Here is a 25,673-nt window from a genome sequence, read left to right on the forward strand (position 1 = left end):
TGGTCAAGTACAATTTATAGTCAATAAAACGATAGGTATAAGGTTCCGTAATATAGAAAAAGAGGACTCCTCATTGAAATTTCACGATCTATTTCTTCCTCTATTCTCCTCTTTTCTTCTCCCTCTTGCTTCTTCTCTGTTGGCTATTTACTATATATTCTCTAATCAGCTTTGTGAAAGACAATATGACGCGATGATGGCATAGCATTAGGATGGAACGTGAATGATCGGATATGATAATGTGACGTCGATAATACGATAATATGATATTATAACATGATCGAAGAGTTTGACCTTTTGATTCAGTGATGACGTCACTAGAGAGCAGAAGATAGAACCTAAATAAACATAAGTTAATATGAAACATTCTCTTTTCTACGGGGTGGATATGTCTTGGGTGTAACAGAAGCTACCAACCTTAAGTGCACTTTCTCCTTTGTGGTTCACCCACTAATTATTTCATTCATTTTCTTAATCTCTACAACCACCAACCTTTTATTCTGTTTTTATTTTTTTTAATCCTTTTTTGAGTCCATATAAAGCCATGACATATCGACCAAACCTTAGTATCATCGCACAAAAAAACGTCATGCGAAGCACCTAAGTACAAAACCACGCATGAGTAGTGAACGCGAACCATTTGATGATGATCTCCATCATCAGCTCAGCAATCACGATTACAGTTTGCAAGCCGATGATCATCGTGATGAAGGAATCGTAATTAGCGAGTACGAGTACCGCCGAGGCCGTGAATACTGGCATGCAAGGCAAGCCTTCCTAAAGAGCTACCACTTCTCCTCCTCGTCGCCGCCGCCAGAAGAAGAAGAAGATCATTGCGAACATCATGACCGTCACGATGATCGTCAGGTCAGTGGGTTCAAGGGGAAGCTCAAGAGGTCGATGAAGGGTCTTAACAAGACGGCCGAGGGAGTGGCGAAGGAGGTCCGTCGAGGAATAATGCCCAAGAGGAGGCTCAAAATTAGGGTTTTCAGGGTCAAGCTCAGTCTGCATTCTTCTTTGGTTGCGTTGACCATGAGATGTTTCATTCCTTGGTTTAGCAAAGTTGAGCATGTGCAATGATCCCCAGCTCAACTTAGGGTTTGACACCAAAAGCTCTCTACATGGATACAATTTGAGCTCAAAAGGATGCAACTACTCTCCTTCCAAACACCATATACTCCTATCAATGTAGATTTGAACTCTTGTGAGTGAGTTTGGCAAGAAGTACTCATGTCCACAGAAATTTTTCAAGAACTTATCAAAATCAACAATTCATGTCATCATAAACAAAGGGTAAAGGAGAAATTACTACTTCTCAACATGGTATCGAAATTAGGCAATGAATACCGCACGATACGAGCTCACGGTCCGGTCTCGAATGGCGCATGTTCCTCTCAAGGATACGGTTTTTGATTTATCAGCAATCAAAGCAAAATCTAACTCTCTCCTATTCAAGATTGGTGTCACTGTTCTGGACACCGTGGGTGGGGGGACCATAAAAAAAGGTCTGTTCTCTCTTAGAACAGCTCACACATGGGGGGGTGTGACCACCCCTACCAAAGCCTTGGTGGATGTCGTAGATTTCATTCTTTTGATTCGGGCCAAGATTCATATCTCCTTATCTTCTTCTCACCCCACCTCAGCTGTCCACCAAGCACTCTCTTGCGTATCTTGCACTCATCAAATATCTCTCTAAGCCTCCTCTCTCTTTCATTCTCTCTCCACCTCTTGATATTCTCTTTCTCTTGTTGTCTTAGTTTTGGAAACTGCTTCTCAACTTGTCTGTGCTCCTCTCGGCTTGGCCTGAAATGGGCATTTGTCAAAACTAAATACTGCTGCTTGCTTCAGACACATCACGTGTTGAGGTTGACAGTTGAAGAAGGAGGAGGAGGAGGAGATGAAGATACAGTGTGATGTGTGCGAGAGAGCACCGGCGGCGGTGATATGCTGCGCAGACGAAGCCGCGCTGTGCGAGAGATGCGACGTGGAGATTCACGCGGCAAACAAGCTCGCGAGCAAGCACCAGAGGCTTCTCCTCAACTGCATCTCCAACAGCCTCCCTCCTTGTGACATTTGCCGGGTACTTCCCTTTTGGTTTTCCTCTTCTGGTGTGTTGGTCGATGTTGATTTACCTTTGGATTTGTTCTCTGTGTTCTTGCGTCCTTAATGGGCAATCTGGTTTGAAGCAAATCTTGTTCGTGTGCGATTTGAAGCTGATGAAATAAATATGAAGACGGCTGCACACCCAAAACTTTTTATCTTGTCCGATGTAATTAGTTGCTTTTTCCTATTAGCTTCAGCTTTTAGCTCAAAAAGAGAGTTGCTTGTCGTCGCTATTGGGAATTTTGCATGACTAGAAAGACATAGAATGGCCTAACAAAACTGAACTACTTTGTCTTTTCTCCCGTCTAATTTTTGCAGATTTCGTTGTAATTTTGTGGTAATGCAAGGTACATATATTGATTTCCACTCTGGTTCCTCGATCTCATGATAACTTCGACATACAGGAGAAGGCGGCGTTCATCTTCTGTGTCGAAGACAGAGCCCTCTTCTGTCAGGACTGTGACGAACCGATCCATTCGGCGGGGAGCCTATCTGCGAACCACCAGAGGTTCCTAGCCACTGGCATTAGGGTGGCTCTAAGATCTAGATGTGCCAAGGATGCCGACAAAACCTGCTCGGAGCCACCGAACCCAAGCTCTCAACCAGTTAAAACACCCCACCAACAGGCTTCTGTCTCGACTTCGCCGTGGGGGGTCGATGACCTGTTGCAGTTAACGGATTTCGAATCCTCTGACAAGGTGAGATTAAGTGTGACCACTTTGGACTATGTATGCAAAATAATGTTCTGCACTTGGGTTTCTGCTGAATGTTGGAGCTCGTTTTAATTTGTAATCCTTTTGCAGAAAGAGCAGCTCGAGTTTGGAGAGTTAGAGTGGCTAGCAGACATGGGGCTTTTCGGCGATCACCTCCCTCAAGAGGCGGCTGAAGTTCCTCAGCTGCCGATGCCACAGACAGGCAACTTCACTTCCTCCAAGACTGCCAAATTCAATGTCTCACACAAGAAGCCAAGGATTGAAATCCCGGACGAGGAGGAGGAGGAGCACTTCACCGTCCCCGATCTTGGACGAGAATGGAGGAGTTAGTTCTAGAGGGTAGCGGTTGATAGGCTTGTTAATAGTCTGGTGTGTTAGTATATAATGTGCTCACGTAATGCATATACATCTTAAAGTTGCTCGTTGAACTGCTTTAAAAGTCGTCTTCAGCATCATGGCTTAGAAGAAATAGTTAAGGTGTTTCTTCTACTGGATTTCCTTTCTTTTTCTTTGTTAGAATTATGCCTAAAATTTGCGGCTCGGTATTAAAAGTATCCGCTTATGCGTTACTCTGCGAAGGGGATGAGTCGAGCCTATGCACGGGTGAAATTCATGACAGTGTCGCCATACCCGTCTTCTGAACGAGTTCTGCAGGAAAGTTCAAGCAGTATAGCCACTTTGTGTGACCGCAAATCGCACTCTTCGAAAATAACAAGAGGAGGAATCATCAACAGCGGTGAGGCTTCGTTTCATGCGGTGTCTCCCAGTTTTGCCGACAATTAAGGCAGGACGCTTCTCCTTACGATCAATCCCTGACTACTTTGTGGGCAAATGGAGCCAATTCGCCCTTGGATACATTTGCCAGCACGGGATATGGATTTGGAATACGTTAGGACGGGAAAAGTAACTTCAAATCTCACTCATTCACTTTCAAATAGTGAATTTAACAAGTGTTCACATCGTTCAGCAACTTTGTCTTACGAAAATTATGTAACGTTTTCTAGTTTGTAATATTTTCAGGTCATTAGGATCTTTCCGATGGAGAAGTAACTTCCGATCTATGAATTTAACAGCTCTTACACAAGGTTAGAAATTGTGCATACAGACATGTAAGTCGCATATTCAATGTGATCAAGAGCTTTGCAATCGGAAAAGTGACTTTAAACCTTTTTTTTTTTTTTTGTCAAATCTTTAAACCCATTATACACCACTAACTTCTAAGGATGGTTGGAGTCAAAAGTAACAGTAACAAGTACATTTTCTATTTGTTTGTTAACATCCCAGAACAAAAGGTAATGTTTTCAATACCTTAATTGCTAGTAACTTAGCATGAAAAGTTATTATCCAGTTAAGAAGATTACTTGCCAGTCAGCGAACAAGTTGTCTGTTCTTGTGGCTTCATCTGATCCAATTGGTCCACATAATAGAGAAGGATTGAGAACTTCTTTTTCTTTTCAATGTGATTGAAATGAGGGAAAGGCCCAAAAATAGCAAGATATAGATAATCCTCAGGAACTCAGACCAGGCCAGGCAATACCAGTGGTTTAGATGCAATGTTAATCAAGTAAATATCCTCCTATTCCACCATTTAAGCGACTCTGTAGTGATAAGAAGTCAGAACCACTAGTCCAGGTCAAAATAAAAAAGGGACGAAACATCAAAATTGCTATATAGTCGTTTCGCCAATGCTGCAATAAATCTTGCATGATCAATAACCGACTTCAACGAATTAAATTTACGAGGGGCAAAAAAGAAGCTACACGTACAATAGTCTTAAAAAATACTACACAACGGACCCTTTCCAGTCAAAACATTACATGATTCAGCTCAGAAAAGCCAGTTGAGACTAATATTGCCAAGCCATGAGAAAAGTGGGAACTGTGCGAAAGCAATGAAGAGCAATAGGTAGTGCAGCCTACTTGAATCGTAACTTCTCACCTCCGCAGAAAGGACTCTCTTCATCGTCTTCACCAAGAAAATGCCCATACACAAGCAGGCCAGTGGCATCATAACAAAGTACATGTAACTTAAGATGATTTTCCCCATTATAGCCAAGCACAACCCTGCAAACGTGTACCCAGCATATGCCACAATGTCCAGCAAAGGTGGCTCGACACCACCCAGAGAAAGCAATGTGACTTTCAGCAACATTACTTGCAGAGACCAGCCAAGCAATCCTTTGACAAACAGCCATTGCACCGCATCTGGGCTAAACCTGAAAATAAATAACCCTTTATTAACGTCTCCCACGAAGCTTTGGCCATGAGAATTATCAGTACAAAGCAAGCTGAAATGCTAGCATTATTTGCATGAAAGCAATTATGAGAGATCCGGAATAGAACTTGTCTCCAAAGACAAATTGAGGATGTCTTAAAAACAGAACGATGTAAACTTCAACGTCAGAAAAGGCAATACATACCGCCCCTGAAGTCCCAACAATAAGCCAGCAAGAATAACATAGGTTCCAAAAGCCATGAATGGGATGTACAAGTCCGGCGCATTGATATCATAAATAGGTGGTCTGTATGAGAGCCTTCCTCCCACGGGTTCTGTTATTCGTGTCCAGTGACACTGAAGAAAGGAATACACAAGCAGATTAATGAAAGAACAAACAAGAGTTACTAATGATAACTGTCCAACAAAGTCAGCACTTACTCTGTGAAGGAATGGGAATAAAACCACCTTCAACTTGTTCCTCACATACTGATCATTCACTTGAAAATAGTACTGGGGATCAGAAAAGTACCTACTAATCTGCTCGCACAGAAAGCAAAATCCAAAAGACGCCAAATGATACTTGTCAGATAAAAACGCATAAATGAAAATTAGGAGGTTTCAGAACAATAGTCTACTACATCAAAGATTGCATCTCAGCTGTGCATAAGTCTATATGCTATATCCTGTGATAGAGAACAGAAGACCAGAACCGTCCTTCAAATCAACAACAAACAACTAAAAGTTTCGATTTGAGCAACTCAAGAGCTTCCTTCTTGCCATTATTGAAATCCACTTGAAACACGACTGCCAGGGATCATTCAATGAAAAGTAAAAAAAATGCATATGTAGCTCAAAAGGCAAGCAACAACTAAACGGAGTATATCTCATTAGTGCGATACTCACATTGCTTTGTACATACTCAGAGCTTGATCCCAAAAATTTCTCTCCATATGTACCAAGGTCGCCTCGAATAAGTCCAGAACCAGCTCCATAAAATGCCCCTTCGAATGGGTTAGGCTGAGATTGTGTAAGTGGCCTAGGCGCCCCAGGCTGCATCCGTGGATTTTCATACATGACTGCAGAAGAGGCAGCACACTGCACCAAAAAATAAAAAATAAAATAAAATAAAAAATTCTGTCAACCTGTGCCATGCAAATGCTCCTCTCGCAATAGGCCTGATTAGTTTATCAAGAGGGCCTTTGGCAAACAATCACTACGAGTCAAATCAACACAAAGATGTCATCTATTCTTTTGTAAGAGTTATTATTTGTTTTACTAGTTCACAATGAGGCAAAAATTATGTCGAAAAAGTCAAATTTACTGACTAAATCAGTTTGCCAAATACTTGGATCACTCAGACGCTTTGACCCTTTTCTCCTTAGGGCCACAAATTGTGCGATTTTGCAGATTAATGGGCAAAGATGTAGTCGATATGAAGTACCATAAAGGAAGCATTTCTGTATCAAATTCGTCAGCTGACTACTACATCCATAGTATGACATATCCCTCATTGACTAACAAGAAAGGATGAATACCAAATAATCATATGATGAACCCCTATAATTACGATGAACAGATGCTTTCAACAGCTTCCATGGCTAAAAAGTTTCACGATTACCAGAAACCACCCTAAACCTTATATAAACAAGCAAAAACAAGGAGGACATGAACCCAGCCAATCAAAACGATAACCAAACCGTCCCTAAAAGCAACAGAAACCGGACCACCAATCCACTGAACTCAACCCCCGCCGGAGCAACTTAATTCCACTCCAAACGAGAAAATATGCACACAGAAGCAAGCGAAGTTCCACGACCACCACAAAAGCACAGGCGATCCGACGTGAACGCAGACAGAACTGCGCTAGACATGTGGAAATCCCTCAGCGACGAGGAAGCAGAAAGCGACCTGGATATGGAACTCGGACCTTTGGAGGATCTCGATAGCACGCGAAACTTCAGCAAGTCGGTCGACGATCGGCTTGGGAAGTTCGAACGGCTATTTGACGCGGTCGTTCGATTCGCCGGCGTGAAAAGCTCGAACGAGGGAGAATGAACGCGTCAAGGGGAAGAAGAAGAAGAAGAGGGGGGAGGGAAACTGCCGGGAAGATTGCACGAGCTACGCACGTGCACCGCCATTGAAATCTTTTTTTTTGCGCCGTCATACACCCAATGGAAGGCTGACAGGTGGACTTAAACGCTCCTTCATACGTGAACCTTAAAGAAAAAGAGAATGTATAAAATGGTACTTTTTCTAAAATTCGAAAATTAGGAAAAAAAAACATATCCAAAATTATATAAAAATTTCACGGTGTGACAGTTTTTTATTTACTGTAAAATTGACAGCATGTTGCGAGCCATAAAAAATAAGTAACAAATAATTAAAAAATTATTATTATGGTACTCTTTCAATATTTTGTGACCCGCAACATGCTGTTATTTTCATAGCCACAAAAAAAAAATTATTATGCTAGCAAAATTCTAATTTCACCGGTCGTCTTTGCGTAACCAATTTTCCCTACATTCATCGGTATTTTGTCACGTAATAATTTGAATTGACACATTGAAGATCAATGCATATAAGTACATAAATCACAATTATTGAAGTAACAAAATATCGTCATAATTAGAGTGCAGAATCTTTTGCAAATTACCGTCAAGCAAAGCGTGGACGAGCTGATCATCTAGAGATTTTGCCTTGATTTTTTATTTTTAGTAGTATAATTACGACCGATTATTTTTGCTGTTTGATTCGTTACTTCAGAAACAATCACGTGGAGTTACCAATAGAAGAGTTGCTGAGGTAGTGTCCTAAAATTCTTCATTTTTTTAGGATCTTATTAAATCATGAGCATGCTTATATGGTATCAAAATTAAAGTTCCTTTTTTTTTCGCTATAATGGAAATTCCCATGGGAGTAATGTATGGTTTGATGACTAAGATAAAAAGAAAAAAAAACAAAACAATTTAAGGCTGGGAAATTAGATACTTTTTGTAACATTTCTTTTGATAATAATCACAATCTCGATTAAGTAATTAGTTTGGCCACTAAGCGCGCGAATGATAATCATTCCGTTTGTCTGTTTTTCTATTTTTCTCTTCTCAAGAATTAGGGCTCGGAACATAAATCTATTTGGTAAATCAATTTCGTTTTTCTATTTTCAAGATAAATTTTTAACTCGTAAATAGGTTTGGAACAGAAATGAGAAGTCGAAATTTTCTACTTTTCTATCCTGAAGAAGTATTAAGAATTTTTGCCATCGCTCACTATCTCCCTCGAGTGTAGTCGCCCTCTCTCTCACGTCCTTATTGCGGGCCACCAACAATCGGTCATCCGCTTGTTCGCCGGCCAAGCTCGGCGGCCAGCAGCCGCAGAAATTTTATGTTATTATCAAATGAATTTCTGCTCCCAGAATAAATATTACGTGTCGTTGTCAAACGCGTTTCTTTGTTCAGAAACTCATCCAAGAAATTGAAGTTAAAAAAATTCTATTTCTAACCGTAAATAGCCCTCGGAAATAGAATGTTCATCATTCGTGCCATAATTTAGCTCTTTTATTTCATTGCTTTCTATAGGTCAAGCTTACCAAGATACTCCCCTCGTGCTAGAATGGAATTGAAAATTAAGTAAATCAAAACATTAATTATCAAAATAAGAAACTTATTAAATGATTTGGATATCTTCAAGGAGCCAGATCTCTCTTTCCTTAAGCTGCCACAACCAGCTTGGCTTCACTTGTGTATAAATTCCTATCCATTCTCATCTTTCCTATCGATTCGTGTGTGAAAACCAGAAACTCAGATGGAGGTTTTGGGCTTTAAGAGGCTAACGGCGATGGCGGTGGCGACGATTATGCTCGCCTTGTTCGCGGCGCAATTGGGGCGGAGTGATTCGTGCAGCAGCTACATCATTCGCATGTGCAATTTAGAATGTGCCGGCGTGAAGCCTTTTTACCCGTGTTACAAGGAGTGCTTGCGCAGGCAAACGTGCCCTCCTGCCTCCGCCGGAACTTCCCTCCTCGACCTCAATGTTCTGGGCGCCGACCGCAAGTCCACTGCCTTAAAGTCTGGTAATACACCTATCTTACCTATAATTAAAAAGAGGTTTTACTAGATTAAGCTTATTCGTTACCGAATTAATATTCCAAAGGGTCTCTATTTTGCTCGTCTTAATGCAAAAAATATTTTTCGTTTGTTCATTTCTCGAGATTAATTAGATTCATACATCTCAAATTCTGAACTGTCACATATTTTAATGCATGTCATGGCATGAGGTTCTTACATTTTTCACTCCCCTCGAATCTTGCAGATCCAATGGAACCTAAAGATTGAGCAAAATATTCCCGAGGGTTTTGAAGCAAGTTATACAGGCTCTAGGATTTGTGACAAATAATTGCCAGCATAAATGTGTAATTCTTGCAAATTAATGTGATAATGGGAATGGAATATTATCATGCTTGTGTTGACCAAAGCAAATCTTATGGGTATTTGGAGAGATACGGAGGAATATGTCCCTAATCTAATTTAATCAAATTAAACAATTGCCAATCTCTCCAAATGTATTTTCTAGGTACAAAATAAATAAATAAAATTGGGTGGTGATATTGGCAAAACTCATCTAACATCGCAAGCATCGTGACTATTTCCTTCATGAGCGATTTTTCAGCTCCGCGCCCCACCTCTCACTAAACTTTTACCTTCCACGTCACCATCCATGTAGCCAATGTATTTCGCGCAAAATCTCTCCGTAAATAAACTTTTGAATCGGCCAGCCGAATTGGCCTCCATATTCAACACGCGCTTCGATAACTAAACCCACATTTTCAAAATCCTATGATAATTGAACTTCTGAATCAACCGGTTTCGCCTCTAAATTTAAACTCGTTTTAATAACAAAAATTTCCTTAGGATGAAATTTCAAAGAGCTCGAACCGTTCGATTCGATTCAAGGCACCACGATTCGACATTACATGACGGGATATTTCTTGAATTAATTGACCCGCATAAGAAAAGGGTAACTAATGCGAAATTGAGAAAGAGAGGGGGTCCTGAGAAGAATCAGCCGAAGACAAATGCTCCATGCATTAAAAATGACGTCATTAATGTTTCGCAAGCGACAGATTTCTACATCATCCACACCTAACTTAGCGGGACATTAAAATGTAACCACCCACACAAATTCAGCTACCTTACTAATAATTTAATCAATTAATAATTATGTAGGCCCATTTATGGAGTTCCCTATTGATTTATAGGAGTAAAAGTTTACCTAATGAATAACATCCAGAAATGTCTATTTTGTCAAAATAATATGCCATTTATCAAGGGTTTCTCTAATATGCCATTTATAAGGAAAAAATTATCAAATAAGTCCTAAATCAATTGCAATTGTGCCAATTCACTCCTAAATTTTTTTTTTTGGCCAATTCAGTCCATTTGGTCGGTTAGCACTAACATGGCATTACGGGCGCTTTTTAACAAACTTTTAACATGTTTCCTTTATTTTTCTTTGTCTTCCTCCAAGCCCCACGAGGGTCGTCAGAGCTCGCTAGCCAATAGACAAGGCCTTAGTGGCCTAGAACGAGGGCAGCATCGCTGCCATATGGCTAGTGAGCGAGCTAGCTTTGGAGACCCTCGCCATCCATAGGGGAAGAAGAGAAAGAAAGAGACAAAAAAGGAAAAAAATGCAAAATATTAACTATTAAAAATTTATCATGTCAACATCGGTAATGCCACTTTAGGCCGGCTAGAGACTACAGTCTACATGTAATAATTCTACATTTCCTTTAAGGTTCCTTTTGTTTCGTGAAAAATAAATTATTTGGAAGACATTTTCCTGAAAACAATCACTTATATCTATTAAAAAAATAAACAAAAAATATTTTCGTCATCCATGAAAATATTTGGATATAAATTACCAATACTAAAAAAAAATTCCCAACTTTAGCATCCGTCCTAATCATATCCAAAAAAAAAAATTGTCTAAAAAAAAAAACCCAACTTTTACTTTTATCCCAATTCTACACCTCCAATTTTCACTTTTATTCCAATTCTACTAGTCTAATACCTATAAAAATCACAACTTTAGAATTTGTCCCAATTATATCCAAAAATTTCTTTTATCTCATAAAAAAATCTTCAATTTTTTCTTTTGTATCAATTCTACCATCATTAGCTTCTCATTCATAATCATTATTAGTTAATCCTACGTGGCATTTCCACATCTTAATTGAATTACATCTCAGCAAAGCTAACATAAAAAAGCCTCCCAGCTTCTTTTCTATTGTCTACTTCCCCTACACATTGTCAAGAGATACAGAGCCACTCAAGACTGCGCGTTTTGGATTTTTCCTGGCACTCAATAGCCTAAAGAACGGTTAGATGTGGGATTTGATTATTTGAACGGACGATCTCAAATCTCGTCGTCTCTGAAACTTGTTGTTTCCAAATTTCAAAGATTTATTGGTAAATTTGGCAAGAAAATTCGAGCCATGTAGGATTAACTAACGGTGATTATAGACAGAATGCTGCCGGTTGTAGAATTGAAACAAAAGGAAAAGTTGAAGAATTTTTATGAGATAAAAAATTTTTTTGAATATAATTGGGACATATGCTAAAGTTTAGAGTTTTTTTTTTTTGTATTAGGCCGGTAGAATTGGGACAAAAGTCAAAGTTATGAGTTTTTTATGAGACAAAAAAAGTTTTGTATATAATTGAGACATATGTTAAAAACTTGAGGTATTTTTGGGTATTAAGTCTAAATTACCGGTGATGGTAAAAATTATTTTTCATTGAATAATTATTTTAAGCCATACAAGCGATCATTTTTAGGAAAATATTTTTTGCGAAAAGAACTGACTACGAGTGTACAATGAAAATGAATGGAATTCCGTGACGGTGTGGCTCAACCATAAAGCTAAATTTTACTGTCCTTTTCTTTTCTACGAAAATAATTATAGATAACCGATAGAACTAGAATATATATTTTTTGTTTCCTACTCACACGAGCCCATATCTTTCCTTTTCGATCTTGCAATACGTGGTCGAATCGACCGATCATCATTGTCCGCGTCTTATGAATTCCATCCTACTCATCGTGGTATATGCTATTAATTTTATTAAATGAGGTCCCCGAACTTCTAACATCAAAAGCCCCCTCTTCAATGCAATCATAAATGGAATTATGTTCCAAGATCTAACGCCAACGTTGTTTCCTGCTCTGTTTCTTCACCTATATAAAGATGGGATCTCCTAGGATGAAAATAACTTCGACAAGCACCTCAAAAAGACCATAGAAAAATAAAGGAACACAATAAAACTTCTTCGTGAGAATAATGGACGCTACTACTACTTCGGTGAGGTCCGTGTTGAAGTTCGTCGTGGTCGCCTTCTTAGCGTTCGTAGCATCGATGACCCCGGGCGCCACGGGGTTTCCCATCTGCTGCGGCCGGGACCATAAGTGCTGCGGCCGGGCTCAGGAGGCGGACTTTGAGAAATGAAGTGGCCCTATTCTATATGAACCATATAAGGGTTACTTACCTTTTCATTTTTTCATTATTGAATATGTGGGGTGATTATTGTGATCCTTTTGAGCATGTCGCTCTAGTCATGTCTCTTTAATAATAACGAGTTCGAATCTCGCGCATTGCGCTGGTTTGAATTTTCAATCACTCCCGTTTTAGTATGATGTTATGATTCGGTGAAGCTAAACAAATCGTGGCGAATTACATATTTTGTTGAAATTCACACCGACGCAATTCTACGTATTAGAAAGACGATGAAGATTTATTAAGTGATGACCTTTGAGAAATATATTAGTGTTCCTTCAACGTGTTCTTTCGAATCGAGACGCAACCTCGTATAGAATTAAATAAGTACATAAATGAATCAATTTGTGTGGGTTTGAGTTAAGTGTTTCCTCGACTTGCATTGTCTCTCTGCCTCTCATATTTTAAATCAACTTATTTGCTTCACGATCAACTCATTCCGTGGATTAATTATCGATTGAAACATGGAATCAAACTTTATGAAAAAAAAAAAAGGCACGATCGGCGCATAAATTAATTATAGCATACTATATAATATGTCACGCCACGTGTTTTTCATGTATGTGTAAAAGGGAGAAAGGACAAGTTACGACCAATATAAACCAATGTAAACATCTATGTTCAAGAATAATTATACATCTGATTCGCTCATAAAAGGGCTAGCGAGCTAATTTGAATTAGATACTCGTACATAATGTTAAATATGTCGCAAATATTCACGCAATTTACCTTGGAGAGGCCTTGATTTATAAGTTGCTATTTTGAATGAATGTATAATGCCGAGTGTTGATGTGTTCTTTGTTTGTGCAATCCAATTAGATCCAAACCAAAGACTAAATTTCTGTTTTCGCCATGGAAAATATGTGCCTCATCGTCCTCCCAATCGAAGCCAGACAGGTGGACTCAAACACTCCTTAATAAAAGGGTTAATACCATGAAAAATCCCGAACTAATACATATGTGATAAATTTACCTCAAAATATTTTTTTAACCACATGTATACCTATGATAAATTTACCTCAAATAATTTTTTTGACCACATCAAAAATCTAAATTGGTACACCTTTCACAAATTGACCCAAAACTAATTTTTTTTATCACCAAAAATCCGAAATCAGTACACTTGTGATAATTTTACCCTATAATAGCATCTGTTAAATTGGGTTAATAACACGAAAAATCCTAAACCGATACACCTATGACAAACAGAGGGTAAAAATCCAAAACCGATACACCTGTCAACCGGGGGTGATCGGTTCCTGGTCCGATTTGGTTCCGCTCAAGAATCGAGAGCCGGACCGGCGGTCTCAGATCTCAATTTTTCGGAACCGAGAACCGGACCACCTGTCGAGTCCCGTTCCTAGGCTGTTCCATTGGACCGGACACATGCAAAAAATATATATATGCACTATTCCTAACATGGAGCACATGAGCTTGGTTACTTTCAAAAAATAAAACATAGTGTAACTAAAAAGACATCTCCATAGGAGAATCAAAAATAGAGAGTGTCAATAGCTTCTCAATTTGGTAAAATTTCTTGGACACCCTTAACAAGTAAAGGAAGGGTGAATTTTTTTTAAGAAAAAAATTTGGATCGGTCCGGTCCGAGTGGTTCAATCCTAGGACCATAGAACCGGGAATTAGACCACTCCTCTAGAACCGGGAACCCGACCACCGGTCCGGGTGGTCCGATTTGCTCACCCTACTGTCAAATGCCACGCTCATCTAACTCAGTAATTTGACGGTAAAATTTATTGGAAACTAACGGAGGATCACTTTATCACAATTGTGCTAGTTTGGAATTTTAAGTTGTCAAAAAATTAGTTTATGATCAATTTATCACGGGTCTACCAGTTTGAAATTTTTGTAATTAAAAAAAATAATTTTGGGTAAATTTATCACGTGTGCTATTTTGAATTTTTTTTCATGGTATTAACCCTTAATAAAAAGGGTACTTTTTCAACTTTTTATTTTCTGACAAAATTAGAAAATAAAAAAAAAATCTCCAAATTTTCTTTGTAGAGGATCTCCTCTATTTTCACCTATATTCCATAACGTAATAAATCTAAATTGACATACGCAGTAGTATGTTGAAACTATACCTGTCAAAATAAATCATAAACTCATTTCTTAACTTATATATGATGGGCTAACTTGTTATATGGGTAAGTTATATTCAATAAATGAGTCATAAACATGCTTAAACATAGTATGAGTGTTAAATAGATCATAAATGGGTTTATAACTTCCTTAGACCCAACCCCACCTCTGTGACTCTTTTTTCACTCTCATCTCGGTTTAGGCATGAGTTTTTCTCAACTAATTTAAATGTAGAAGTGTTTTAAGAATATGAGTCAAGTCGGGTCGAGTTAAATATGAGTCACTAGATTTACATTGTATGAAGATAGATCAAAATGGGTAAAATAAATCTATTTGGACCGGAACATTTTCAACCCGACCCGACCCACCGTGTGACAGGTCTAGTCGAAACTCATCATGATTAATGCAAAGAAATGCATCTTGGAAATTGGCCTCCTCACTTGTCAAAGAATCTATTGAAAGCGCAATTTGGTTAGAGAATATATGTAAATCACAATTATTGAAGCAACAAATCAAATAACAATATATCAGCATAGCATAAAGATAATATATGAAGCTAAGCATTCACGAGCCGATGATTTAAAGATTGTTCTTCGATTTGCCTCTGGAAAGTAGCCATGTAGATGTTTTGCTATCAGATTTGTTGCTCCTATAACCAATCATGTGGAGTTACAGAAGAAAAGTTGATGACGTACAATCCGAAAATTCCTCATAACTAGGATCTAATGAAATCATAGGAAAAGAAAGTCGTGAACACAATTATATTATGGTAGGTGCATTTGTTAAGACGTGCGTAACACTGCATTATCAAAATTAGCATTTTCAACCAGAAAAATAGAATTTTCTTTTTTTGATTAATTAGAATGCAAATTCCCACGTGCTAAAATGGAATTGAAAATTAAGTAAAGTAAAACATTTAATTTTGAATAAAAAATGGATTTTCTTGTAATATCATAAAATGGCTATTTTGTCGATGTGATATGTCATTTCCGGAGGAATGATTCAATATGTTGATCATGTAAATCTTATAAGTTTTAAATCTTATATCTTATTTTGTAGGCTACTACAAAATGGCGATTTTGTAAATTTCACGGTTTAAATAGCGCCTGTTAACAAGACGGTAAAAAAAGGTTGTCAAGGAAATTTTTGTGAATAATATGGGAGATTTAACGTCATACTGATAATGTACATCGTCAAGAAAATTAATTAGGCGATGATGTTGCAAAGATGTTACATGGAAGATCTCCTCCCAATGTCGGCCGGCCGGACGCCTTTCCTCTCGTGCCGCAAAGTCCATGCAATGCCCCCCGCAAGTCCGCCGGCTTAAAACCCGGCATATATCTTAATGTTGGATTATTTGATTTCATCTAGCTTATTGCAAACAAATCTGAGGTGGCACTTATTGCATGTATCGCTATTGTTTCCTCTTCTTTCATGTATTATCTCTTGAAAACTTGGTTTATACGAAAAATGTTTCATCTAGGGGAAAATACTTCAATCTTCTTTATCATGCATATGTTATGGAAGTCGGGAAAAGTAGAAAAAAGTCCTAAATATATTATATTGGTATCAATTCAGCCCTAAAAATTTTGCACTATACCAATTCAATGCTTACTGGCCCCGCTCAATGACCGTCGAGGGTAAAGGGGAAAAAGAAAAAATTAATTTTTTTTTAAAATGTCCACGTCAGCGCTGAACTGGACATGCGACATAGGACGGCCGATGTCAATATCAATGATTTTCGGTGAATAGGTTGAATTGATATCAATGTGAAAAGATTTAAGACTAAATTAGTCCAATTAAAATATTTAAGACAAAATTGGTATTAATGCAATTATCCACTAGATTTGCGAAATTTTTGGTAGTTTTCGTTGTGGAAGTTATAAAAAAATACCTTTTTTTTTCAAAAGACGTAATTCCCCTTATTGTTTTCTCTACCAGGGCCCACTCCCATTGCTCTGGCCATAAGCTATGGCAGCTCCAGCTCGCAGCCACAAGGGCTCACCCTGCAAGGCCAGAGTGGGCTCCGCGGTCGGTCCCCATTTCGAATTACGTTAGGGGCTCTTTCGCTTTTGCTAGATCTAGAGAGATACTATAAGTCCTCCGTCCCAGATTCCACCGCCGCGGCCATCTGGTTCACCGATACTACCTAAAAGTCTCATGCTTATGTGACTCTCTTACTGATGGTTTTATTATCATGGACCACGAAGACCCCAATCGTGCTTCTGGTTTCCATTCCCATCATCGTATTGATGATAAATCTCCTCGTGCTCTGCCATAAGAATTTGGAGTCCATATCATGGTGAAGGTAAGGTAACGTTGTGATTCTTACTCAAAAAATAGTTCGAATGTGTTCGAGTTATTAGCTCATCCAACGCAGCAGCATTCATGAGTCGTTCGTTCAACTGTCCCTCAAAGACACGATCAAGAAGTGCTATGCATGGTTGTCCCCCGTCCTTTCTTTCTCTCAGTCCCACCTCGCAAGATATGGCTCAACCAAAAAACAGCCCTAGCTCGAGCTTAATTTTTTTAGTAAAGTCAAGCTCCCTAGAGACTAAAGAAATGAATCAAGAAAAGAGAGACTTTTGCAACGGGCTATGCCACCCAAAGCAAGAACGGGAAGCCGCATCTGTCCCATCGTAAGCACCTACAATATCATGATCACATTGATTTACCCTTTTTTCTTTGGTAGTTTGAGAGACGGTCGCCCCTTCAACAAGAAAAGGTATAAATATGGAAAACTTCTCTACCATTGAGATCGGAGAATTTATGGAGGAAATCAGATTTTAAATTTCCAGAAACCACACGACAGTTTAGCCAAAGGGAATACGCTGCGCCTAAAATCATCCCAAGCGCGATAATATGGCTACTAAGCTATTTCTTTGGAAACCTCATACTAAGATGGGAAATTCCCTGATAAAGCTGCTAGTACAAGGTGAACTCATATTGGCCAAAGTGGAAGAGAAGGAAATGGTAGATAGATTTGGCATGGTGCTCACTGAACCTCCGTAATATCTAACAAGTCGAGTCTTATGTCTGTCATATAGAACACCAACACATAGAAAAAGGGCTGAAGAAACCAGTTCATGACTTGACATTGGTGGAATGCTACCTCCAATTTCCTGTATATTCGATAGAGCCAAAGATTCCCCCACACTGATTGGAGTACGCCAATTACCTCCCAAACCGTACAAGATAGTTACCACATATCATACGGCTTTCTAACTTCACTTCTTTTTCTAGTCGTTCCGCTATATCGATTGATGGTAGTACAAGAGATCTTTAACCCGACAAAATTTTTTACATAATGGTTCCTGCTTCCTACCCATAGTTAACATTTATCTCCCCGGGTCATACTTTAGTATCACATCGTAGATCCCGCCCCAACTCCATCTTCCAACTCAGTGAACCGGAATATAGTGCATAGGTACTCTTTTAGGAGGCGAGCTAAGCCGTCGATCCCAAGACCGCACTTCCTGCATCAGGAAAAGGATAAGGCCTTGACCGCTCAATGCAGCAGGGACGAGACGGCATGACATACTACGATCACGTACAAAAGTGCTACCCTGACTCGGCAATACGGAGCCTCTCAACAGCTCCCGTTCCTTTATGAGGTCCTATCCGGGCTCGGTAGACCCAAGCCTTTCTCCTCCTCCTGACTGAGCAGTAATTCCCCACGGCTAACAAATAAGAGTTGAAGCCGTAAAAGAAAGGCACCGGCCCCCATCCCCCAAAAAACCCAAACATATAACGCAATCTTCAATGCAATCATAAATGCATTAATCGTTTCCACCTCTTCCTTCACCTGTATAAAGTTGGGATCTCCAATGTCCAACGCATCATCAACAATCCCCTCAAAAAAGCCATATAAAAAACCAAAAAAGAAAAAGGAAAAATCCCCTCCTTTCGAGAATAATGGACGCTACTACTACACTAAGGTCCGTGTTGAAGTTCGTCGGGGTCGCTTTCCTAGCGTTCGTAGCATCGATGACCCCGGGCGCCACCGCGTTTCCCATCTGTTGCGGCCGGGACCATAAGTGCTGCCACCGAGCTCAGGAGACAGACAAGGCACTATTCTCTCTGAACTAAACAAGGGTTAATGACTTTTTATTATTTTTATTATTATTATTGAATATGTGAGGTGATTACTGTAATCCCTTTAAGCATGTCGGTCTAGTCATATCTCTTTAAATAAGAACCAATTGAAATCTCGTGCATTGCTCGGGTTTCAAATTTCAATTATTCCCCGTTTTAGTTTGATGCTATGATTCGGTAAAGTAAACAAATGTGACGAATTACGCATTCTGTCGAAATTCACATGGGCAAATAGTTTGAAAAACGTAAACGTTCTTTTATTATTACTCAGGGAGACTTTCGCAATCATAAATATGAAGAAGAAAATCGAAATATCCTTTTTGAACTTAAGTACAGAGCACCCACTAAACTTCCTTCCCTTGGAATACCACATTAGAGTATTTCCTTTGCTTACGTTCTCTCTCTCTCTCTACCTCTCAAATTCCCGATCCAACTTATTGATTTATCATAAGCTCATTCCGTAGGTTAATGGTCGATGGCCACATTTTTCGAATCGACAAACTGTAAAACGCGAAATAACCACGTACATTAATTGTGATTTGCCTTATATCATATCTCGCATGCTCTTAACATCTACGCGGAATGAGAACAAATAAACCATAACCCAATAACGGCCGATCTAAGAATAATCACTCACCCAACACGCACTGTAGTAACGGCTCGGGGCCACTCCGGTGCGCCCGAAAATCACAGTTCCTGCAACATCAAGTGACCCTACTCGTGCAACTTAAATCAGATATAGACCCAAAGCGACACGCTTGGCCTTGAGGAAGAGTTAGGTGGGCATGCTTGGTTACTATTACATTCGTTTTTCAAAGCCAAAACCACCAAACCATCCTACCCACTCCTTCCCTAGCCTCCTGCCCACTCGGACATAAAATATGAAACACCAGAGTAGGTAGAGGGATTTCGAGAGACTACCAACAGCCAACCCTCATTCGAATTCAATAAACTAAAGTTAAAAGAGGAAAGACCAACGGACACCATGATGGCTATGCGCCACTTAGAAACAGAGCAAAATAGTTAGACAAGAAAAGGGTGCTTAGTCGCTGCCCAAAACCAAAAATTTAGTTGGGATTATTTATATATCTTAACAAAGCAAGCAAGTCTTTGTGACCATTTGCAGGGGAGGAAGGGGAAACAGAAACTCTTCAATTGAAAATGCAAGCAACTACTAGTCCTAAGGATGAACAGGGAAGGGGAAAAAAACTGAGGACTAGAGAGGGAAAATCAAGAATGGAAGAGTTGGAGTGGTCAGAGGGCTTTAGTTCGCGCCATTGATCAAGCTGAGGACATCAGACTCGGCCGGGAGGGCGGGGATCGCTCCCTTCTTGGTGGTGGTGATGGCACCGCACGCGTTCGCAAAATTCAGGACTTTCCTCAGTCTTCCTTCGTCCTGCAAAATCGACAATCAACACGTTACCCAACAAATCTGATGATTATAAACGAGTACATCAGAATAGTAAAAACAAGCATTGCTCCGGAAATGCAGAGTCCGGGAAGTACTTCGAGAATGGAGTGGTCGTCAACAAGGTGGCAGAGGAGTGCCCCGACGAAGGCATCACCAGCCCCGGTTGTGTCAACCGTGTTGACGTGGAATGCGTTCACTTCTCCATGGAAATTCTGAATTTCCGCAGAAACAAAAGAAAATGTTAATGGTCAAGTGATTTTCAATTTTTCCAAAACAGGTCAATTCCCCTTCCCCTAGCCAAGAAACACAGGAAAAACACTTATCCCGCAACAATTTATTGTTCGGCAACTTTTCATTCTTGTTTCTATGAGGAAGCTCAGCAGAATAATATATACATATATTGGAGTGGAAAGGAGAAAGACAGATACAAAACCACAATCCCACAACAGACAGTGAGGGCACAGCTTCAATCCGCAGTTGGCTGCATGCAACATTATAAATTCAAGCCGACTCCGAACAAATCCCAGAACGGTCCTACCAACCTATCCACCCACCCCAACAACAGAATACGACATTTAAGAAAGGCGTTGTTTATTATAAAGACATTACTTTTCTCATTTAACTCTCACTTTAAAAACATCAGTTGGAAACAAAATTTTCCTGCATCACCAAGCAAGATTGCCAACAGCAACTGCAAAAATAAAGTTGCCTGCACATTGATAAGACAGAAAGAAAAACTCCACATGCTTCCTGTTGCATATTCCAATGCTGCTACTACATATTGTGACCGAAAGACAATGACCCAATTCAAATTTAATGTTAGTGTTGGACCAATTCTAACACGACGATTTGTTTAAAAAAGGGCTTGATCTATTGTTTCAATTCCTAGACAAATTTTTACTTTCTCTTTACACCAGATCAACCTCCCACATAAAGTAAGAGGTGCAAAATAACATAGTTAGTTGTAGCTGCCACTCAGGGGCACAACAAAAAGTCAATAGTTTTGCAAAGAGAAGACAAGTAGGAATTTCAGATCCACTGACCTTAGTGTAGTATCTACAACCCTTCTCACCCAAAGTGACGAGGAGAAGTTTCAAGTTGGGGTGCCACAGAGACATTGCAGATTCATCATCAATCTTGTCACTCCCTGTGAGGAACTCCAACTCATTATCACTCACTTTAATGACATCTGCCTTGTCCCAAATGCTCATGATCTGTTCGCGAGCCTCCTCAGCCGATGGCCACAATGGTAGTCTGAGGTTTGGATCATAGGAAAGCAGTGCCCCAGCATCTCTAGCAACTTCCATTGCTTTAAGATGGGCTGATCTGCATGGCTCCACAATCAAACTGATGGATCCATAATGAAAGATTTTCCCCTATTATGAAACACAAGTTAGATTGAGTGTTTCTGGTCAATCAAAATTTCCAGAGTTGTAATATATATACAAAAGACAGGCGATATGAGTCAATACACGAAGCATGCCAATCTCATCTTCAAGAGAATTTTGATAATTACAGGGGCATCTGACTCTAGCTAGTTTTGCCATTTAAAGTTATGTTTCTTGTCTTTTGCAAAATTTAAGAACTGAAGCGAAGTTAGCGGAAGAAGACAGGTCATCAAAAGAATTATCTTTGAAGGGGGGAGGAGGGAAAATAAAAGAGGTAACATGACAATCACATCTCAAAAGCATAAAATAAATCAATAAACTATGAATGCTAGCAACTATGAATATTAATTGTGATAGTAAAGAAATTACAAAAGTCACAAAAATGTTCATATTGAAAAGAAGTCACAGGCAAAAGGCTAATGAACCCCAAAAATGTCGGGTAACTAGTCCTAACAATGTTGCCAACAGCAGGTGATCTTCAAGACTTATATTCCTTCATCCGCTCATCCAAGTTCAACATTAAATTGCGTGGTATAACAATGACTATGCTGTTCATTAGTGATAGTACTAATCCACCTGACCCATCATATTAATTTTTCAATTGAAATGACTAGACTCTTTGCTTGAACACAGCTGGGGCTGGGATAATCAGATCAGGGAGCCAAATCTCAAAAATAAAAATCAACAATCTTATTATCATCTTACCTGTTTATCCAAAAAATTAAAAATTAAAAAAAAAACAAAACAAAACAAAAATCATGCCTTTTACTCAATTATAGAAGTTTTGCAAATTATACTACATAATTTAAAAGAAAATCTTTATCATTTATAACGCTGGAACGGTTGTTGGCTTCCCGATAATGGAACCGGTTTTTCACAGACAAAAGCAGGGGGCAGAGGCCCGGTCAAAAAAGATCGCCTCCTGAAGTTCACGAAAAGCCAACCAAAAGTCAAAGGTTGACCGAGAAGCGTGCACGATCCAACGCACAAGATTTTGTCGCACGCGTGACAAAATAAATCCCCAAAACTCGTAATCGGCAATAAACAAATATCTAATCGTTGATCAGATCACATCACCCATTGGGTTCCATAAATATGACAGAGGAGATAATAGTGGTTGTAAGGGAGAAAAAGGCAAAAGAGAAAAATCTCTCCAAAAAGAATCATCCCGGGCCCACAGTGGCCCTGGGAGGGATCATTCACCAAAGGGTCCCACCCAAAATGTCGTCACGCGACTTGCACGTGAGATCGCCTCGCTCGCTCACGGTTCCTCAACGAGGACACACAACACCACACACACAGAGATCTGATGGAATCTCAAGGTAAAGAAAAAGGAGATCCGCAACGCGGAAGTTCCAATTCTAGCCGTCAGATCCATTTGCGGGACACGGTGACGTGTTCCAATCGCAAAGGTCAAGCCACGTGACAGTGAGTCCAGATTCCGAAAATCGAAAGCTCGATCCCACACAATTCACAGAAGAATGAGCAACACGGGCAGAGAAACGAGCGAAAAGAGTAGCAGCAGAAGGACGTTCTATCGATCGAAGGAGATCGAATCCGAAACACTTACAGATCTGATCAGCTCGAGATTGAGTTCCTCGGGCCTGAGGAGCATATCGGCGCTCGGGTTCCGGTAGAACATGAACTCGCGCTCCCCGTCGGCGCGGAGCGTGACGAAGGCCAGCGCGGTCCTCGCACCCTGGTCGAAGTTGATGCCGTCGCCGTTGACCCCGTTCTGCTTCAGGATCCCGGCGAGCATGTGGCCGAACTCGTCGTCCCCGAGCTTGCCGACGAAGGCGGACTTGCCGCCGAGCCGGGTGACGGCGATCGCGACGTTGGCGGGGGCGCCGCCGGGGGCCTTGAGGAACCCGGGAGCCTCCGCCAGCGAGACGCCCGAGACGGTGGGGACGAAGTCGATGAGCATCTCGCCGAAGCTCACGATAAGGCCCTGGCCGGCGGGGGAGATGCCATTGCTGTGGGAAGCCATTGCGGATCGCCGGGAATTCGAGAGGGATCGAGGAGGAAAAGGGTTTCTACCGAGGCAGGCGAGCGAGCAGCGATAGAGAGAGAGAGAGAGAGAGAGAAGGGAGAGAGCGAGGCCTCTGTGTATATGTAGAGAGAGAGAGAGGAGAGAGAGAGGAGAAGAGGCATTTGAGGCGTATTTATAGGGGGCAAAGAAAGATTATAGACGACGAAACCAGTAATTGAAGTTTTGGCTTTTTCTAAATATAAAAATATTACTGGATAAATTTAAGTATATCTTATCTAATCCAAAATAGGATTATTATTATTATTATTACCTATTTACGGTTACACCTCCATTTTTGAAAAGAATCCCCCGTTTAAAAAAATAAAAACAAAATCGACCGAAATTACAAAAATTTAGGATATTTTTTTGCAAAAAGGATAATTAATAAAAAGAAGGAAGGTTATCTCTGATTATTACTAGCAAAATAAACAACCTATAATAAATATTTGGGAGAATTAATGTTGCGGTTGTTGCATTACACGTGTCTTGATGGAGACGTGAGAACCAATGGATAGCGAGATAAAGTTTGTGACAAGCCAAAAAAGAAAAAAATGAGTAACATCCCGAGTTTTAAAATTTTGTTTCGAGTTATTCTTATCTTGACCTTTTTCGAAATTCGAGGGTTTTAGAAACTTTGAATGTAAAGTAGTGAAAATACTTTTCGAAATTAGCTCGCCCAATCCTTACGAGCCTGGAGCTCGCCCATGGCTGCTATCGGTTGGTCGCCGTAGAGGATGTCGCAATGGAGGAAGAATGAAGAAAGAATAAAATATAAAATGTAAAATATAAAATCAATACAAAATATATAAAATAATTTGAAAACTCTATTTTTTTTAGGTGGGGGCGCCTATGATAAGGTTAGAAGTTTGAAAGCATTTTCTAGATGTGAACTAAACACTAGAAAACATTTTGGGTCACATATCACAATAAAGAAAGACAAATTTCTTTTTCTTGGAAAAGGATTTCCGAGAAATCATTTTCCTTTTTCATGAGATTTTTCGTGAAACACGTGCGCCCCTAGTTGCATATAATTATAAGGTTGTCGTGTGTATCTTAATTTAATTGTGGTCGCAAGGAATTCAATGAATATGATCGTTAAAATCCAAACAATTTCAATCGTTGGCCAATTCAAGTATCACATTTGACCTCAAACAAAAATCGAAGGGAAAAATACAGTACAAGTGCTATAACTTTTATATGACGTTTACTTGAGTGCTATAACTTTCAAAATGTTTACTTAAGTACCATGTCGGAGCAAAATCGTTCACTTGAGTACAATTTTTGTCGGAAAAGCTGACATGGACTTTTTGCAACTATTTTATTAATTTCTCACCGCCACGTGGGTTTTCTTTACATTTTATAATATTTAATGAATTTTTTTATTTTTTATTCATTTTGATGTTTTTATTTTTATTTTTATTATTTAATATTTCAATAATAAAAAAAGAGAAACCCTTAGGTTTATCGGTGGTTGCCGGCGAGCGTCTCGCCAGCCACCACCAACCGGCCCAAGGAGAGTCGACCCTGGCCCCTAGGTCGGCCGGTGGTGGCCGACAAGGAAATCAAGGGTTTGGCCTTTTTTTTTTTTTGAAATTTTCAATAATTAAACGAATTAGAAAAATAAAATCTACAAAAAGAATTAAATTAATGAAAATTTCCACGTGTACATTAAATATTAAAAAAAATCGGTTTGCCGGCGCTACGTCGCTTTTTCCGGCGTCCACGTCAGCGATGATATTCAAGTGAACAATTTTTTAAAGTTATGGTACTTAAGTAAATGTTTTAAAAGTTATGGCACTCAAGTGAACGCCTTACAAAAGTTATGACACCGATAGTGTACTTATCCCAAAATAGAAGGATTCCAATATGCCTTGAATTTGAATACAAGGATCTCAATGGCAATTAATGAAATGCGAAGGGAAAGTCAAAAGCTCATCGGAAAGCTTGAAAACAAGTGTTGGAATTAGGAAACCGAATCTTTTTAGTTAAGCAAAATCGAATCAAAGTGATCTTCTTCAAAAACTAATGAGCTTCTTCATTAAAGTTGAACGAAGCCTGCTCCTGTGTTGAG

General features: G+C 39.6%; 4 protein-coding genes across 8 annotated transcripts; 2 read left to right on the plus strand and 2 right to left on the minus strand.

Moving 5' to 3' along the window:
• Positions 1–585: 585 nt before the first annotated feature.
• Positions 586–1,542, plus strand: LOC115739284. The gene has a single exon (XM_048271567.1). The coding sequence runs from the start codon at positions 619–621 to the stop codon at positions 1,078–1,080; it is 462 nt and encodes a 153-aa protein (XP_048127524.1). The 5' UTR covers positions 586–618; the 3' UTR covers positions 1,081–1,542.
• Positions 1,543–1,734: 192 nt separating this feature from the next.
• Positions 1,735–3,394, plus strand: LOC115739282 (B-box zinc finger protein 24). The gene is made up of 3 exons (XM_030672287.2): positions 1,735–2,080; positions 2,508–2,801; positions 2,907–3,394. Exons 1-3 carry the CDS (start codon positions 1,898–1,900, stop codon positions 3,144–3,146), a joined length of 717 nt encoding a protein of 238 aa, XP_030528147.1. The 5' UTR covers positions 1,735–1,897; the 3' UTR covers positions 3,147–3,394.
• Positions 3,395–4,516: 1,122 nt separating this feature from the next.
• Positions 4,517–7,184, minus strand: LOC115739089 (protein YIF1B). Of its 5 annotated transcripts, XM_030671976.2 has the most exons (5): positions 6,942–7,159; positions 5,937–6,128; positions 5,472–5,570; positions 5,236–5,387; positions 4,517–5,031 (listed from the first exon to the last, which is right to left on the minus strand). In XM_030671976.2, the coding sequence occupies exons 2-5, from the start codon at positions 6,105–6,107 to the stop codon at positions 4,644–4,646; spliced, it is 810 nt and encodes a 269-aa protein (XP_030527836.1). In that variant the 5' UTR covers positions 6,108–6,128; positions 6,942–7,159; the 3' UTR covers positions 4,517–4,643. The 5 variants fall into 5 exon arrangements, with proteins under 5 accessions (XP_030527836.1, XP_048127523.1, XP_048127522.1 ...); XM_048271566.1 differs by having other exon boundaries at positions 4,517–5,034; positions 5,239–5,570; positions 6,942–7,184; XM_048271565.1 differs by having other exon boundaries at positions 5,236–5,570; positions 5,937–6,136; positions 6,942–7,172.
• A 12,638-nt stretch (positions 7,185–19,822) lies between these two features.
• Positions 19,823–23,636, minus strand: LOC115739088 (probable fructokinase-4). Its single transcript, XM_030671972.2, has 4 exons — positions 23,144–23,636; positions 21,229–21,561; positions 20,281–20,397; positions 19,823–20,170 (listed from the first exon to the last, which is right to left on the minus strand). Exons 1-4 carry the CDS (start codon positions 23,558–23,560, stop codon positions 20,039–20,041), a joined length of 999 nt encoding a protein of 332 aa, XP_030527832.1. The 5' UTR covers positions 23,561–23,636; the 3' UTR covers positions 19,823–20,038.
• Between the last annotated feature and the right edge of the window lie 2,037 nt (positions 23,637–25,673).

The sequence above is a fragment of the Rhodamnia argentea genome, chromosome 10, assembly GCF_020921035.1.
Source record: "Rhodamnia argentea isolate NSW1041297 chromosome 10, ASM2092103v1, whole genome shotgun sequence".
Lineage (NCBI taxonomy): Eukaryota > Viridiplantae > Streptophyta > Magnoliopsida > Myrtales > Myrtaceae > Rhodamnia > Rhodamnia argentea.